Raw genomic sequence first — 16,134 nt, forward strand, 5'->3', positions numbered from 1 at the left:
CGAAACGTGTGCTCTGAACGCGCCACATGTTTCTGCACGGGCCTGAGGAGGTATGCGTTGGAGAAAGTGATGGTCTTTGTTACAACACGTTATTAAAAGACCATCAAAATCTGAGATTGAAAGAAACGCTGACTGCATCCTTTAGGGAGAATCAATGTTAAACATGAGAAACCGACAGCATCCGATGGGTGTAACTAGAAAAACTGCATTTCCTTTGAAAATGCAATGAACGCTTATTAGATTCACCGCTAAACTGTTAACCCGAGTTGAATTTGAGCAGCTGGCATTTGCTAGAAGCAGGAAAGAAAAAATGCAGAAATGTGTAGAAAAAGTTGACTAAAGCAGTAAAATAGGAAAATTGAGCAGAAAAGCTGAAAAATATCATCAAGTTGAAATCATTAAAAAGAATCACAAAAAGAGGGAATTGGCTGAAAATACCTAAAAGCAGCTGTAAACATTGAAAAACAGCAGAAATCAGCTGAAAGGAGCTGAACAAAAACTGAGATGTGATGTAGAGAGCTCCATTTATTGTCAATCAGAAAAACATGGCTGAAAAACTAAATATTTCAAAAAGTAAAAGTTGTACAAATACCAGAAGTCATGGCAGGAATGTTCTGTATGAGCAGAACTTATTCAGACACAGCAGCAGAGTCCCTACGTGCACTAACAGGAAGTGGAGCTTAATTAGATGACACAAATGTTTGCTGCGTGTCGTCTGCTCCTCTGCTGCTTTGTGTCGCCTCGTTGTTGGGCTCTCATCCAGTGTGTTGCTTTTGGACATCAGGCTCGAGTAAACCTGAACAGAACATTTAATTTTATTAAGAAGCATTGAGCTAAACACATTTTAAAGATCAAAATCATTGTTGGCCTTGACGTAAACGTACGTTTTGTGCACTGTGTTGTCTAAACACCAGAGTCCATGCTCAACAATCCAGGTACAAACCCAGCAATGTTCAGTCGGGTCATCTGGACCGTTTCTTTATTTTGTTGAGACGTTTTGTCCTTCATCCAAAGGACTTCTTCAGTCAGAGAAGCCACAAACAAGCTGCAGTACCACAAATACCAAACTCCCATAGTGGAAAAAAAACGGCTTGCTAGTGATACGATTTTCTGTGGCCCGCCCTCTCTCCCGTCAACTCCTCTGAGGCAGTCATGCTAAAATGGTTCAAAATACCAGCAAACTGGTTTTTGTTTTTTACCACCACGAGAGTGTGGTATTTGTGGTACTGCAGTTTGTTTGTGGCTTCTCTGACTGAAAAAGTCCTTTGGATGAAGAATGACACGTCTCAGCAAAATAAAGAAACCATCCAGATGACCTGACTGAACATTGTTGGAATTGTACCTGGATTATTGCGCATTAACTTTGGTGTTTTGAACCATTTTGGCATGACTGCCTCAGAGGAGTTGACGGGGGAGAGGGCGGGTCCCAGAAGCCATCTTATCACCAGCAAACTGATTTTATCCACTATGGGAGTTGGTGCTTGTTGGACTCCAGTTTGTTTGTGGCTCCTCGGACTGAAGAAGTCCTTTGGATGATGGACGAAATGTCTCAGTAACAGAAAGAAACCGTCTAGATGACCTCACTGTACATTGTTGTGTTGTCTAAAGTCTTTTTGCTCACCGTCCCCTCTTGCACCCACGTGGACACACATTCCTCCCATCCACCGCCACCGTTCCTTCACCCTGCGGTGGTACCCTGCTGCACCGCTGGGGTCTCTTCACATGCTGAACACCAAACTTGGCCTTTCTGGGGAGTTAATGTTCCAGTTATTTATAGGGCAGGGTGCTGCTGGCAAAGCAAAGGCAGGAAAAAAAAACACCTCCTGTGTGTTTTTGTGGGTCGTTATGTTTTAATGCACCGCAGGGTCTCCTGCTGATGTTTATGTCCTGTTTGGTACCAGAATATTTTTGGAATCCCCCCTGAGGCTCCCTGATAATACATCTGACATGTTCCATGATGCTTAAATGCTTTTTTGTGCTGGTCTACGTACTAATCATGTTCCTGTCTCCAGACAAAAACCTTAACGGCTCCTCATGAGTAATAAGACGTACTTTACAGGAATGTAACCGTGTTTGTAGCATTAGTGCAGTTTAGACCAGGGCTGATGGAACAGTGACCTAGGTTTGAGTGGGTCTCATTTAAATAACAATGCTATTGTTTTTTTTTTTACAAAAGTTCCTTCTTTCAACTCGTGTCATGTAAAACCATAAAGATGCAACCTGTCTGGACTAAGCTTTAAACAAACCGCACACATTAGAGTTTAAATCACACAGAGCCATGAAAATCTGCTTCTGTGTTTCTGTCTGTAACTTATGGATGAAAAAATAAACTGATATAAAATTACGTAAAGAGAAATAATAATAATTGTTTTTAAACTTTTATTATTAAGTAGGGGTGCACAGATAAATCAGCCCCGATTTCCTTAATTTTTGAAAATTGGAAATCGACTGATACTTGCATGAAAAAACGATTTTACCGATTTTTTTTTTTGTTTTAACAACAATTGTCTGAACTTCATTTATAGTTCAGAGCACTACCTCATGGCCAGTTAAAACAAGTTTGTATTATTTCGAGGATATTGTTCAAGAGTATGTTTTTCAATAAAATAATACTGGAAAATTAAAGGTGCATTGTGACCTTATACCACCTGACGTGTCGTTTATAAAAACAAAATCGTATCGTCCAAAATTGCAATGGGCAGGTCAGACTTTTTAGACATTGGTGATCGGAGATCGTCCAGAAAACTGTGATTGGTGCACCCCTATTAAGGTCTCGCTCCATCTGGCAATGCTCAGAGTATGGGATGGAGGTGACTCTCAGCTACACACACACATACATACACACACACACATATATATATATATATATATATATATATATATATATTGCTTAAAAGTATAGTTTTCCATTTGGCTGGTGGCTGGCAATTAATTTGTGGCGGTCAAGGCCACCATTGGCCACCCCCTGGCTCTACCTCTGCTCCTGGTAGTGGATAAAGTTTCTCCCTTTGCTAGCCAAGATCCGTCACTCTGCATCTTCTTGGACAAAAACAACAATAAACCTACCTCTAGTTTTATGCACATTAGAACTCCTGTGAATATTTTGCACAACAAACATTAAGGTTTACTTGCATTCACTGCTCAATTCTAGTCCAGAAAAACACTCATCTCAAAAACTACAAACATTAACTATTCAAATACTTCAGCAACGAGAAACATCGTACAGTTTGTTTCTCATTATTTTCCTTTTTCGTTCGTTTTTTTTGTTTTTTTTTAATGCATTTGAGCAGGTTGTTCTTATTGTGTCTGTATTTCATGAGTCATTGTTGGGGTGGACAGCTGAGTCATGTTATGCTGATGTGGCATTTCTGGTCCTGCTTCTATATGTGTGTGTGTGTGTGTGTGTGTGTGGTGTTACCTGTGAATTTAAATGTATTATCATTTTTCCCCTCTAAAATAGTCTATAAAATATTGAATAGTAATACTGTAATAGATAATAATAGTAATTATAATAGTAGTAGAATAATAGTAGTAATAATAGAGTATTATGACGCTTTAATAGAACTGAAACATTCAGTTCAGCCACGCTAAAGTGGTGATTTCTTTAAAGCAGCATTCGTTGTGTTTGTTCAAAAAGTACAACTCCATTAATTGTCCTTCATCTTTTCCTTCGTAGGACATGAGAAAACATGTGATGATGACTCTGCTGGACACGGAGCAGTCATATGTGGAATCGCTGCGCACTCTAATTCAGGTAAACACACACACACACACGTGCTCGCGCAGGTGTGAGCCACTCCGTTGATGAGCTGACACTTCCGGTCCTGTAAACTCAGGAGCGTTTGCTGGAGCAAAAGCTAAGAACGGTTGTGCTGAGGCATAACAAACGTAACAAAGGGTGTTATGTAATCAGCTTATTGCCTTTCATCCTGCCGGGCTAATCTGCTCACTTTATCACATCCCACTGTCATCAGCATTATCTGATACATGCACATGCACATGCACGCGCACACTCAGCTGTACCTGCTCTATTAGCTAACTAACCTTTACCCCAGATCTTTGCTTCATCCCGTCTCATCGTTTTCTGCCCAGGAGTGCCGTGTTGTGTAACCTGTCAGCGAGGGTGTGTGTGTCTGTGGTTTGTGTGCGTGCATGCGTGCATACATCCTACGTGCACCCCTGCTTGTTTCTGTGTCGTGCATGTGGCCACAAAGTGAATAATCCCAGGCTGTGTTCCCATGACGACACGAGGGACGTGTTACCATGGTGACTGCAGGGGGAGCTCACATCCTCGAAGGGGGGGAGGGCTTTCAGAGGACGTGTGGTTCGGCTGTGGCAGCTGTGGCAGCTGTGGCGGCGCGGCGCTGAAGTCTGACGCTCCCGAGTTTAGTTTTTCTTCAGGAGACTCTGTGAAAAAATAAATGGTTTGAAGCAAAAGCTTTAATTTGACTGGACGGAGTCTGCTCTGACATGAATTATAGCTGTTTGGTTCTCGAAGGGCTGGTGAGGAGGTCTAGGATAGGTTTGTAGAGCGATGATAGATAATAAATATCTTATCTAAAAAAGTTAAATCTGGTCCTCTGGACATTCAAAAAAACAAAACAACAAAAAAATGTAGAAACGTTTCATCTCTCATCCGAGAGACTTCCTCAGTCTGAGGTGCTGTATTCAGCTCAGTCTCTTAAATAGCACTAAATAGCAATAAATATCTTACTTGTTGTAGATGGGCTCTGGGTAAAAGTTTTTTCGGTGTAAACAAAGCATGATGTTAAACTGACAGCAGTTTTAAGGTTTAGACAAGAACCACTAAGAAGTCTTTTGAGACTGGAGCTCTTAGAGATGTCATCAGTCCACCACTCTAACTAGCCTTTAGCTCATCTATCAGGCCAACTCTCTTAACTGAGGTCACTCAACAACCTATCTGCAGCAGGTGAGTAGGTGGTTATTTATACCTTTTTCACAGATTCCCACCTCAAAACATGTGAACCAACTCAACAATTTTCAGTCAGGTCATCTGGACAGTTTCTTTTTTTTTCTGAAACATTTCACCTTCTATCCAGAAGGCTTCATCAGTCAAGGAAACACACAACACAAAACTGATTCTTCCCCCAAACAGCTTACTCCAAAGTGGAACAAACCAGTTATGTTGGTGCTAAGATGGTGTCTTTGGCACGCCCCCTCCTCTTGTGCCAGCCCTCTTCCTCGTCGACAGTCGTGCCAAACTGGTTCAAAACCAAAAATAGTCCATGCTCAATAATCCGGGTATACAATCCAACAATTAAAAAAAAAAAAAAACTATTTTTGATGTGAACCAACTCTTTGAGCTTGACTGTAGAACATACAGTCATTGGAGAGCTACTTCCTGTCTACAATTTTGGTGCTTTTTATCAGCTTGGTGGGTAACCAATGTCCGATTCACACCTCTCTGGTCTGTGAATGCACCATAAGTAAATGTCTGATTTGTATTACCATATTTTTCGTTGTATACATCACTCACGATTGGTGCTGGTGAACCAAGTTGTGCAGGCAAGCAGGCGAGGACTCAGGCTTCATATATAAAAATAAAAGATTTATTAAAACAAAAGAGCTGACAGGGCAGCAAAAACAAACAAGGATGGTCAGGTGGTACTTACAAAACAGACAAGTCATCAACAGTGAGCAGTAGACAATGCTAGGACAAAGACTAACACAAAGACACAGACTTGTATAGAGAGAAACACCAATCAGACAAAGTGAAGGCACCTGTGAGTGATCACAGATGCCAGGAGACAGAGACTGAAGACGCAGGACATAAACACGACACAAGATGGGGCTAGTCAAAGAAACACAAACCCTGTAGAGACATAAACAGAGGATCAGGAAAACACAGACATGAACACAACACCATGGACAAAACCACAATTCCTACAGTCACAATTTTTTGCATAAGTTGCATGCCCTGCAACATATACGCCAAAGCAACATATTTTTGGATTTTTACCATATTTAAACCAATTTTTGGCTGAGATATGACCGTTTTAATATATTCTGACTGAGAATATTGGAACACTATCATTTTCATCTTCTAGATGGCACTCGAGCAGTATGGTATGCCGATATGTCATATAATGGGTAAAAGTGGCTTCATTTCACTGCACCGCCCCAGAGAAATGCAGCTGATTTGAACATTAAAGTGCATTTATTAAGTAAAAGTTCAACTGAGACACACCTTTACTATAAAGTTGAGCTAACAAATAATTGTTTTAGGTGCTTATCTTGTTAAATTTTGAAGAAATGCGCAGCATTCCTCCTTTATGATTTCCTCCCTGTCTGTGCGCTCCTGGAGCACTGAGGCAGTGAATAATTTTGAAGTGCAGCTGATTTGACCATCAAAGTGCTTTTATTAAGCAAAAGTTAGACATAGACACAACTTTACTATAATTTCAAGCAAACAAATAATAGTTTTTAAGTGTTAATCTTGTTAAATTCTTGTTAAAGTGCCCACGTGCAGGCTGCCACGGCCGCAATTTGGCAGTCAATCAATTTATGGCACAACACCGGACCACACTTCCGGGTGATCAGCGGTGACACATAATAGATGCAACTTATACAGCGAAGCGACATATTTATGTATTTTTCCACTTTATTAGACATATTTGAACTGATGCGACTTATAGGGAGGTGCGATGTGTACGGTGGAAAACACAACACAGTCTTATGTGAGTTTTCGTTTTAATTGTGGAAACAATTCATAAAGTATCCTATTATGAAGTAATAAAGCATAAAGTAAAAAATGAGGCCAGTTTATCAGATACATAATTGAATTTTAAAACGAAAATAAATATTTCCATTTACTTTAACTTTGTTTTGTTTTCTTTAATTTTTATTGTTATCAAGTTGACTAACCATATTTCTTCTCAGCAGCTTGCCTTAAAGGTATTCCTCAAAACATTTGGTGGATTTGAGAAAAAGATCCCACCTTAAGACTGGAAGTGAGCAAAAAGAAGTGGCTAACAAACTACTAGCATGATGTAGTCAACAAGTTTTACTCGTGTTAGTACTATCATTCACATATTGGCAAAATAAATGACTGCAAAACTGTTAAAACTAGACATTTCTTGTTGTTGGTACAACGACCAGTAAGCTTTAGTTTTATGTTCGTTTTGGTCAAAACTTAGAGCCGCTGCAGGGACCAAAGAGCCGCATGTGGCTCCAGAGCCACAGGCTGCAGACCCCTGGTTTAGCCCATTGTATTGTTGCTTCTAGTTAGCATATAGAGCAGTCTTTGGCAGGATAATGATCTCAGGTCTGTGGCTACATTTCACATCTCAATGCACCGCCAACCGTTTTATTCATTAAATACACAAGCATCAAAAACCAGATGACCTGATACTATTCAGTCTCTATAGTCCAGATAAGATTTCCTCGCTACATACATCATTTTATTGCATGTTCTGAGCACCTTCAGTTTTATGATCTTTATTTTTTCAGCAGAGCTCACTAACAGCAGGAACAGCTAAAAATAAAACATGCGTGACGGTGGACGAGCCACAGAGCTGACCGGCCGAGCCTCGTGTCAGCAGTGACGTTGAAGCTGACAAGAACCAGAGCCGTGTTGTTTTTCTGTTCGAACGCAGTTAAAGGTGTTTTATTAAAGGAACACACAGAAAAACTAAAAGAAAAAATATCCTGATGCATGCTCAATAATCCAGGTAGAAAACTCCAAAAAAGTTCAATCTGGTCCTCTGGACATTCAAAAAAAGAAAAAAATGCTCAATCTGCAGACGTGATGTAAACTTTAGTCTTTAGTTTTGAGTCTTCAGCTGCACTTCACGACCCTCGCTGGACTTTTCCCAGCAGCTTGTAATCACATAAACTGAGCTTCACATCAGAGCTGTGTGATAATCCTTCGAAACCTTCGTTTAATAAGGTCTCGTTCTGTCCCTTCAGGGATACATGCGTCCTCTGAAACAGCCGGACAGCGGATCCATCGTGGACCCTCTGCTGGTGGATGAGATGTTCTACCAGATCCCAGAGATCCTGGAGCACCACGAGCAGTTCCTGGAGCAGGTCGCCGGCTGCGTCGACCAGTGGCACGACAGGCAGACTGTCGGACACATCCTCATCCAATCAGTGAGTAAAAAAATGAACCCCGAAATTATCAAAGGAAAAAGATTTTATGCCCAATGTCCATTAAAGCACGGCTGTCAGAACGTTAGAAACTCAAAAATTATTTGACACTTTATGCCAATTTCAATACTGCTGAAGTAAAAATTACAATTTATAAAAAAGTTTTTTTTTTTTAAAATAAGACTGGTTTTCTACTTTCTGAGGCAGACAGATTACAGGAGCATCCTTTACACACACAATGGCGACAGTGGAAAGAAACGACTGTCTTTTAACAGGAAGAAATTTGTGGCAGAACCAGAATTAGCCGTTAGCTCATTGGTCCAGTCAGAATGAAAGTGTTCCTCCAGACAGGGCTCTGAAAATACTGGGGTGGCACCAAAACCAAGAGCCAGAATTTGTTATGTTGTCATATATATGTTAATAGTCAAATACAGAAATACAGGAGTTATGGTGATTCCCTATTCATTCGTTCATTTAATTATTTATTTAAAGCTATTCTTAAGTAAAACTCTGTCACTACTCAACTTATACTTTCCTAAAAGGATATTTACGTATTTAAAATCTTACATTTTGCTTATAAATGAATCAACTGTTTAGCCACAAGTAAATTCAAATACAGAAATGTGTCATCTTCGCTCTTTTTCTCTCAAGCTCTGAAAACAGAACAGATCTAATGCTTGATAAAGTGTCAATATCCACAGATTTAAAATACAATAGTTCCTTGTTTATTGAAGGGGTTTGGTTCCAAACCCACCCACAGTAAGTGAAATTAGAGACGTTATATTTATTTTATTGTTTATATATATTTTACAGCTTTAGAAACCCTTCCCACACACTTGCAATGTTGTAAACTCTTAAACCCATGTCATTTTAACAACATAAATACAGTACTGTATAGCAGTGGTCCTCAATCCTCGGTCCGCAGACCGGTACTGGTCCGTGGGTCAATGGGGACTGGGCTGCACAGAAGGGGAAAAAAGTGGGGGGTCTGTGGATCCTCTCACAGAAAATTTTGAATAACAGAGATGCCATTTCCTGCATTTTGGTGTATTTTAACGGGTTGTTATACATCAGCATTTACCTACATTTGTAAACACATAATAAAATTACTATTTTGGAGAATAACAGCAGGTTGAGTGTGAATGAGCAGCACCGATTCTGTCAGGTGTCCTAACCCTCCGTCCTTACCCCCTCTGCCTAGAGGATCCTCTCCTCCTCCTACTCGAAGGAGCGTGTAGTTGGTGCACCGCGCGTGCTGCGGCTGGAACATCCACTCCACAGACTGGGTCCACTAGGCTAAAGGCAACGTCTCCTCTCGTTGTATATTTTAATAAATAATCAAAATAAAAATGCGCAATGACTTTGAACTTTTAGGGGCGGGGTTGCTGGATCCGATAAAAGAGTTGCCGGATCCGAGAGTTCAAAATGAGAGAGTTCCCAGATCTTGTTCCGGTACGATCCGGCTCAAATTAACCACTGTATCAGAGCTGTCGCTTCACATTTTTGCTTCTGCTCAAAAAAATCTCTGCCCCTAAAAGTTCAAAGTCATGGGTAATTTTATTATAAAACACACAAATATAATTCAACGTTTTGCACTAGGCATAAGTTCCTGTGCTTTTGTGAACAATCGGATGTGTGAATCTCTGCAGGAGTTCTCTGAACTTTCACCGAACTGATAAAACAGACGATGATCTCAGCTCATGAAGCTGTTTGTCGTGCAGTCAGAGTATTTGAAGCAAATTTTTTTAAATGTTTGTAAAATACACCAGAATTGTCTGACATCAACAAAGTCCATGCTCAATAAACCTGGTATACAATCCAGCAATTTTCAGTCAGGTCATCTGGAAAAAAAAACTGTCCCGATGAACTGACTGAAAAATGTTGGATTGTCTGACATCAAACTGGTCCATGGCGCAATAAAGGTTGGGGACCACTGTTGTATATGTAGCTACTAAATTTTACTTACTAGCTCTGCAGAACAGCAGCAGCTCTCGGTTCATTTCCAGTCCGACTCTGTTTCATTTCTGCAGATGTAACCTGCAGTAACGAAGCCCACAATCAATTTTCTACGCTCTTAAACCTACAAACTTAAAAACATACTTAGCTACTACATTCTACTTACCAGCGTGTCCCCGCTCAGAGGTTTTCGTCGGCCGGTTGAAAGACATGAAAAAAGTCCCGTTGAGCTTCAGATGGAGCGCCAGACCTTCGGCCATGGGCTTTTGCTTGGGGGTCCACATGGGCGGACTACCAGCTCTCAAGATTCACCGATGAGTCTGGAAGTCTGGTTCTGCTCTGGGGTGTCGATCAGATGAAAACTTTACCTCTATGTTTTTTTTTTCAGCGGAAGGAAATAGGACTTCTGGGCGGGGCCCTGTTGCCTTCTGGGAAATGTGGTCATTATGTGCGGGAATACAGTGTAGGCTTACTGAGAGAAAACTACAAAATGGCGGCGCCTGTCTAAAGTATTTTATTTTTTCGTTAACTTTTTAATGTACCGCGTTGTATCCAGTACTGTTCCAATCATGTGAGTAATATTAAAGTTGACAATCGTGTCCTGTACAATATTTTGATTATTTTTGTACAATATTATGGACTGTACGTCCACAAACCGCGATAGAGCGAGTCCGACGAAGTCGAGCCACGAAGTAGCGAGGGTTTACTGTACTTATTCATTCATTCAACCTTTATTTAGACAGGTTAATGTTACTGAGCCTCAGGGACTCATTTACAAGAGAGACCTGAAATTATGTCAAGTTATATCAATATTTTCTAAAACTTGACAACAAGCTCATTTGAACATTTAAAATGACTTTTCCTCCTTCGTCTGCAACCAACGTTTAAATTGTTTGTTCTCCGTCTGTTCGGTGAGGTTGATGTAAACTGAGCATCAGGACCGTTGGATCCACACAGAGATAACATGATTTAATTTACCGTCCATGTGAGCCTCGTGGACAGAGGCTGAAGAGTAACCGACCAAAGTGGGCGAAATGACATCAACATTTTGTTTTCCCAGTGACCACTAGGTGCCCTTTCTTAAAGTTTCCCATGACCCCAACAGTGTCCCTGAACCTTAAACAAACATTGCTCCGAGGGACCGAGGCGAGTCTAAAGGTCAGGCCGAGTCGTTGAGAAAGACAGAAGAGGAAAAACTGATTTTCTGAATCACAGAAAGAAAAAAAACAAGTTTATTAAAGGAAGAACTCTGGTTTGAACTTCCTCTGCAGCTCCTGACTGTTCTTGTTTGCCTCTCAGTGTCCAGTAAAAGCACAACCCCATGAACATAATGAACTGTGTTAGAGCTCCTCGTTCATCTGCAGCGCCTGAAGGAAGTGTCACGCCTCCTGAATGTAAAACATGAGGACTGAGACAAAGACGGGGAAGTTCTTCAGTTTCTGGAGGACACGTGAGAGCAGCAGGTTTCACTCGCTGCTGTCTGAGCCTCTCTCTGACTCTTTAAAGAGGCATGCAGCTGCAGGCAGCAGCACGCCTCGTTGGCGCAGTAGGCAGCGCGTCAGTCTCATAATCTGAAGGTCGTGAGTTCGAGCCTCACACGGGGCACACTTTTTGTTCAGGGTTTCACTCTTACGTCTCTACACGAGTCTCCTCTCTGCTCCTCATTGCAGCACAACTAACACATAAACTAGATACGTTGCATTTCCTGCCAAAATGCAGTGTGAATGCTTGTTCATGAAGAATTCACTGAAAAATAGCTGAAATTAGCTAAAAAAAAACAAAAAGGCTGAAATTAGCAAACAATAGCTGAAAATGCAGAAAGAATTTGAAACGAGCAGAATACGCTGAAAGGAGCATAACAAGCTGGAATTACTAAAAAATAAATTAGTTAGTCTGAAACTAGCAGAAAAAACCTTGAATTTATATGAAAACAGCTGAAATTAGCTAAAAAATACTAAAATGGTCAATTCAAAAATGTTCAATACAAAAAACAACTGAACTTAATTTGTAACAAGACGTTTTGCTTCTCATCCGAGGAGTTTCTCATTTCAAAGAACAGAGTTCAAGTTATAAGGTTATATTTGGTTTGAGAAAGGTTATATTTAGATAAATATATCAAGATAAATTTTATAAGATATGATAAATAAGTATGAATAAATATAAATAAAATAAATAAATAAAATTGTATAAATATGATAAATAAGATACTTTTTATAAGATATAATAAATAATAACAAGATGTGATAAATATAAATATTTATTTTTATCTTCAGGTTATATTTGAATTGAGAAAACTCTCGGATGAGAAGCGAAACGTCTTCTGTTACAAATAAAGTCCAGTTGTTTTTGTATTGAACGTTTTTGAATTTATCATGACCTGGATAACTGAGAATCTTCACCAGCATACTAAAGTGGTAGCTGAAAGATTAGAACAAGCTTAAATTAGCAGAAGTCAGCAGAAAGAAAATGTTTGCTCAATTAGGCTGAAAGAAGCAGAAATTAGCACAAAAGTGGAAATTATCTGAAAAAAGCAGAAATTAGCAAAGAAAAACTACTGAAAAGTAGCTGAAAAGGCAAAAAGATGCTTACCGTATTTTTCAGCCTATAAGTTGCAGTTTTTTGTATAATTTACATGCCCTGCGACTTATGGGCTGAAGCAACATATTTATGGATTTTTTTCCCACATTTATGAACCATTTTTGGCTGCGATATGAACGTTTTCATTTATTCTGTCTGAAGAAAAAAATTGAGCACTACCACTTTCAGCCACTTGATGGCAGCAGAGTAGTAATAGCAGTATTGCATGCTGTTGTATCATGTAATAGGTAAACGTGGCTATAAATGACAAATTCAAAAAAGTTCAAGACAAAAACAACTGGACTTCACTTATTACACTTTACTTTATACTTTCTTGTTTTTTCTTGAACTCTTTTGAATTTACCATGTCCTGGATGACTGAGAATCTTCACCAGCTTCTAGTAACTCAATCGGTCTGCCATAGTCCCCCCGCCTTCATACTGCTAGTTGCTTGGAACCGTCAAACCAGTTGCACTGCCCCGGCGAAATGCAGCTGATTTGACCATTAAAGTGCATTTATTAAGCAAACGTTACACTGAGACACACCTTAGCTATAATTTCAAGCAAACAAATAATTGTTGAGGTGTTTATCTTGTTAAATTTTGTACAACTCGTCGCGTGCATGCATTTACTTCCGCATATCGGGTTTTGAAATACAGCTGATTTGACCATCAAAGTGCATTTATTAAGCAAACGTTACAGTGAGACACACCTTTACTATAATTTTGAATAAACAAATAATTGTTTTTAAATGTTAATCTTGTTCAAATTCTTGTTAAAGTCCTCCCGTGCACTCTCCCGTGGCCGCCATTTGGCAGCCATCGGTTTTTGGCACAACACGGGTCCACATTTCCGGGTTGTCAGCAGTGACGCATAACAAACACAACACGTCAGCGGTGACGCATAATAGATGCATAGGGCGAAGCGACATATTTATGGATTTTTCCACTTTATTAGACAAATATGGACTGATGTGACTTATAGGACGGAGCGACGTGTACGGCGGAAAATATGGTACATTTCCAGAAGGAAGTCGCGAGAGAGCACATTTTTGCTGAATTAAGATGAAAAAGGTTGAAAAATGTACACAAATTGTGGAATTAGCTGAAAAAGCTAAAATTAGCGTAAAACATCTAAATAGTAGCTGAAATAGCAGAATCTGAAGATTGCAGAAATAAGGTGAAATTAGCATAAAGTTAGAAGAAGCACAAAAAATTTGTAGTTGGAAGAAATATTCTGAAAAGTGCACAAAACAGCTGAAAAAAAACATCTGAAAGTAGCTAAATAAAGCAAGTTTAAATTTGAACAAGGAAGCTGAAAGAAGCTGAAGCAGAATAAAATGTGAAAGGAGCAGTAAAAGGTTGTAAACACATCTAAAGATCTGAAGGATGTTAAATGAACTCAATTAATTTTCTATGAGAAAAAAATGGCAGAAAAGGCTAAATATTTGAAAAAGCTTAAAGTTGCATCAATACCATAATAGGGCAGGGCGATGTTTCGAATTTACTTGATGTATTGTAATTTTTTCAATGTACGATGGTTAAAATGGCTCGATGACAACCATCAGTATTATTAGACTTGAAAATCCGTGTAATTTTTCGCCCGTCTGCGCAGACTGCACACAGCCCCTCCTTCTCCCTCGCTAAATGCAAACCCAGCCCCTCACCTGCGCATGCTCCCTCTGCTTCCTGCTTCTCCAGGTGGGTGGGAGTTAACTGCACAAGTAAACACAGGAGATATCAAAGAGCAGCTTAGCTGCTGAGCAAAAAGAAAAAATTAATTCTACCATTATTTAAACAGGTTAATCCCATTGAGTCTCGAGGACTCATCTACAAGAGAGACCTGAAGAAATGGCTGTTATTTGGAGTTGCTTTGGATTTAAATTGTCAGATGAGGAGCAGAAAAATGTTTTCTGTAGCCAATGCCGAAAACAAGTCCCGACAAAAGGTTGGCACTATGAATCTTTTTCATCATTTAAAAAAGTCTTATAAGTGGAATGTGAAGCGTCTGAACTGCAGCTGCAGGTCCGACTGACTTCAGCCTCCTTCCCTGAAACAAACCACGAGTCAAAACTCATTTAGCCGTGCTGTGCCTTATGTGAATAACAGTGAGAGGTGGTGTCACATTAATAAATCAGCAGCTTATCATATCGCTAAAGACACGGTCCCAGTCTCAACTGTCTCAAGATGGCTAAAATTAGCCATCTTGTTAGCCGCTAAGGACCATGTCTTTAGCGATATGATAAGTCACTGCTTTTTTAATGTAGTGCTATGTCTCACTGTAAGACTGGAAAATTTATGTAGTTCTTTTACTGCCCGTCTGCGCAGCCAACTTCACGCGGCCCCTCCTTCTCCCAAACGCAGCCCCTCACGTGCTGCTTCACACACGCTTACTTACGACTTACACGCTGAAGCGAATTATTTATGTTTGTTTTTTTCATATTTAAAAACTAATTTTTGGCTGAGATATGACGTTTTCATTCATTCTGACTGAAAATATTGAACACTACCATTTTCACCTGCTAGATGTCATGGCACTCGAGTAGTATGGCATGCCATTGCGTTGTGTAATAGGTAAAAGTGGCTATTAATGACACAATCGGTTTGCCACAGTCTCCCACCTTCATCCAGCTCTGGGATCTTGCCTGGAGCAACCGTCAAATCAGCTTCATTTCGCTGCGCCGCCCTGGAGGAATGCAGCTAATGGGACCATTAAAGTGCGTTTATTAAGTAAAAGTTCAACTGAGACACACCTTAACTATAATTTCGAGCAAACAAATAATTGTTTTTAGGTGTTTATATTGTTAAATTTCAAAGAAATGCACAACGACTCGTCCCTCTGCCAGTCCTACATCTGCGTATTGGCTTTTGAAATACAGCTGATTTGACCATCTATTTGCATTTATTAAGCAAAAGTTAAACTGAGACACACCTTTACTATAACACTGATTAAACAAATTATTGTTTTTAGGTGTTAATCTTGTTAAATTCTTGTTAAAGTCCTCCAGTGCACGCTCCCACGGCTGCCATTTGGCAGCCCATCGATTTTTGACACAACACCGTGTCTCTGAAAATACTGGGGTGGCACCAAAACCAAAAGCCAGAATTTGTATGTTGTCATATATATGTTAATAGTCAAATACAGAAATACAGGAGTTATGGTGATTCCCTATTTTTTCATTTATTTATTTACAGTTATTCCTAAGTAAAACTCTGTCCCTACTCAACTTATTAAACTTATACTTTCCTGAAAGGATATTTACGTATTCAAAATCTTAAATTTTGCTTATAAATGAACCAACTGTTTAGCCACAAGTAAAATAAAATACAGAAATGTGTCATCTTCGCTCTTTTTCTCTCAACCTCTGAAAACAGAACAGCTCTAATGCTTGATAAAGTGTCAATATCCACAGATTTAAAAATATTTAGTAATGCCAAGATATTCTAAAATTAGACAACAAACTCCAGTGTCAGTGTCCAGTAAAAGCACAAC

The 16,134-nt window shown here is 39.6% G+C and overlaps 1 protein-coding gene and 1 non-coding gene across 2 annotated transcripts in view; both read left to right on the forward strand.

The window, feature by feature from the left end:
- Positions 1-16,134, forward strand: part of LOC119410498 (rho guanine nucleotide exchange factor 17) — a 107,336-nt gene that overhangs the window by 70,563 nt on the left and 20,639 nt on the right. The window contains exons 2-3 of the mRNA XM_037677378.1: positions 3,677-3,754; positions 7,930-8,112. Coding sequence (XP_037533306.1) covers positions 3,677-3,754; positions 7,930-8,112 — 261 coding nt within the window. The remainder of the gene's footprint in view (positions 1-3,676; positions 3,755-7,929; positions 8,113-16,134) is intronic.
- On the forward strand, positions 11,598-11,670 carry trnam-cau. The gene has a single exon. It is a non-coding gene; the product is annotated as a tRNA-Met (tRNA).

Source organism: Nematolebias whitei, chromosome 6 (assembly GCF_014905685.2).
Source record: "Nematolebias whitei isolate Nwh7 chromosome 6, NemWhi1, whole genome shotgun sequence".
Taxonomy (NCBI): Eukaryota; Metazoa; Chordata; class Actinopteri; order Cyprinodontiformes; family Rivulidae; genus Nematolebias; species Nematolebias whitei.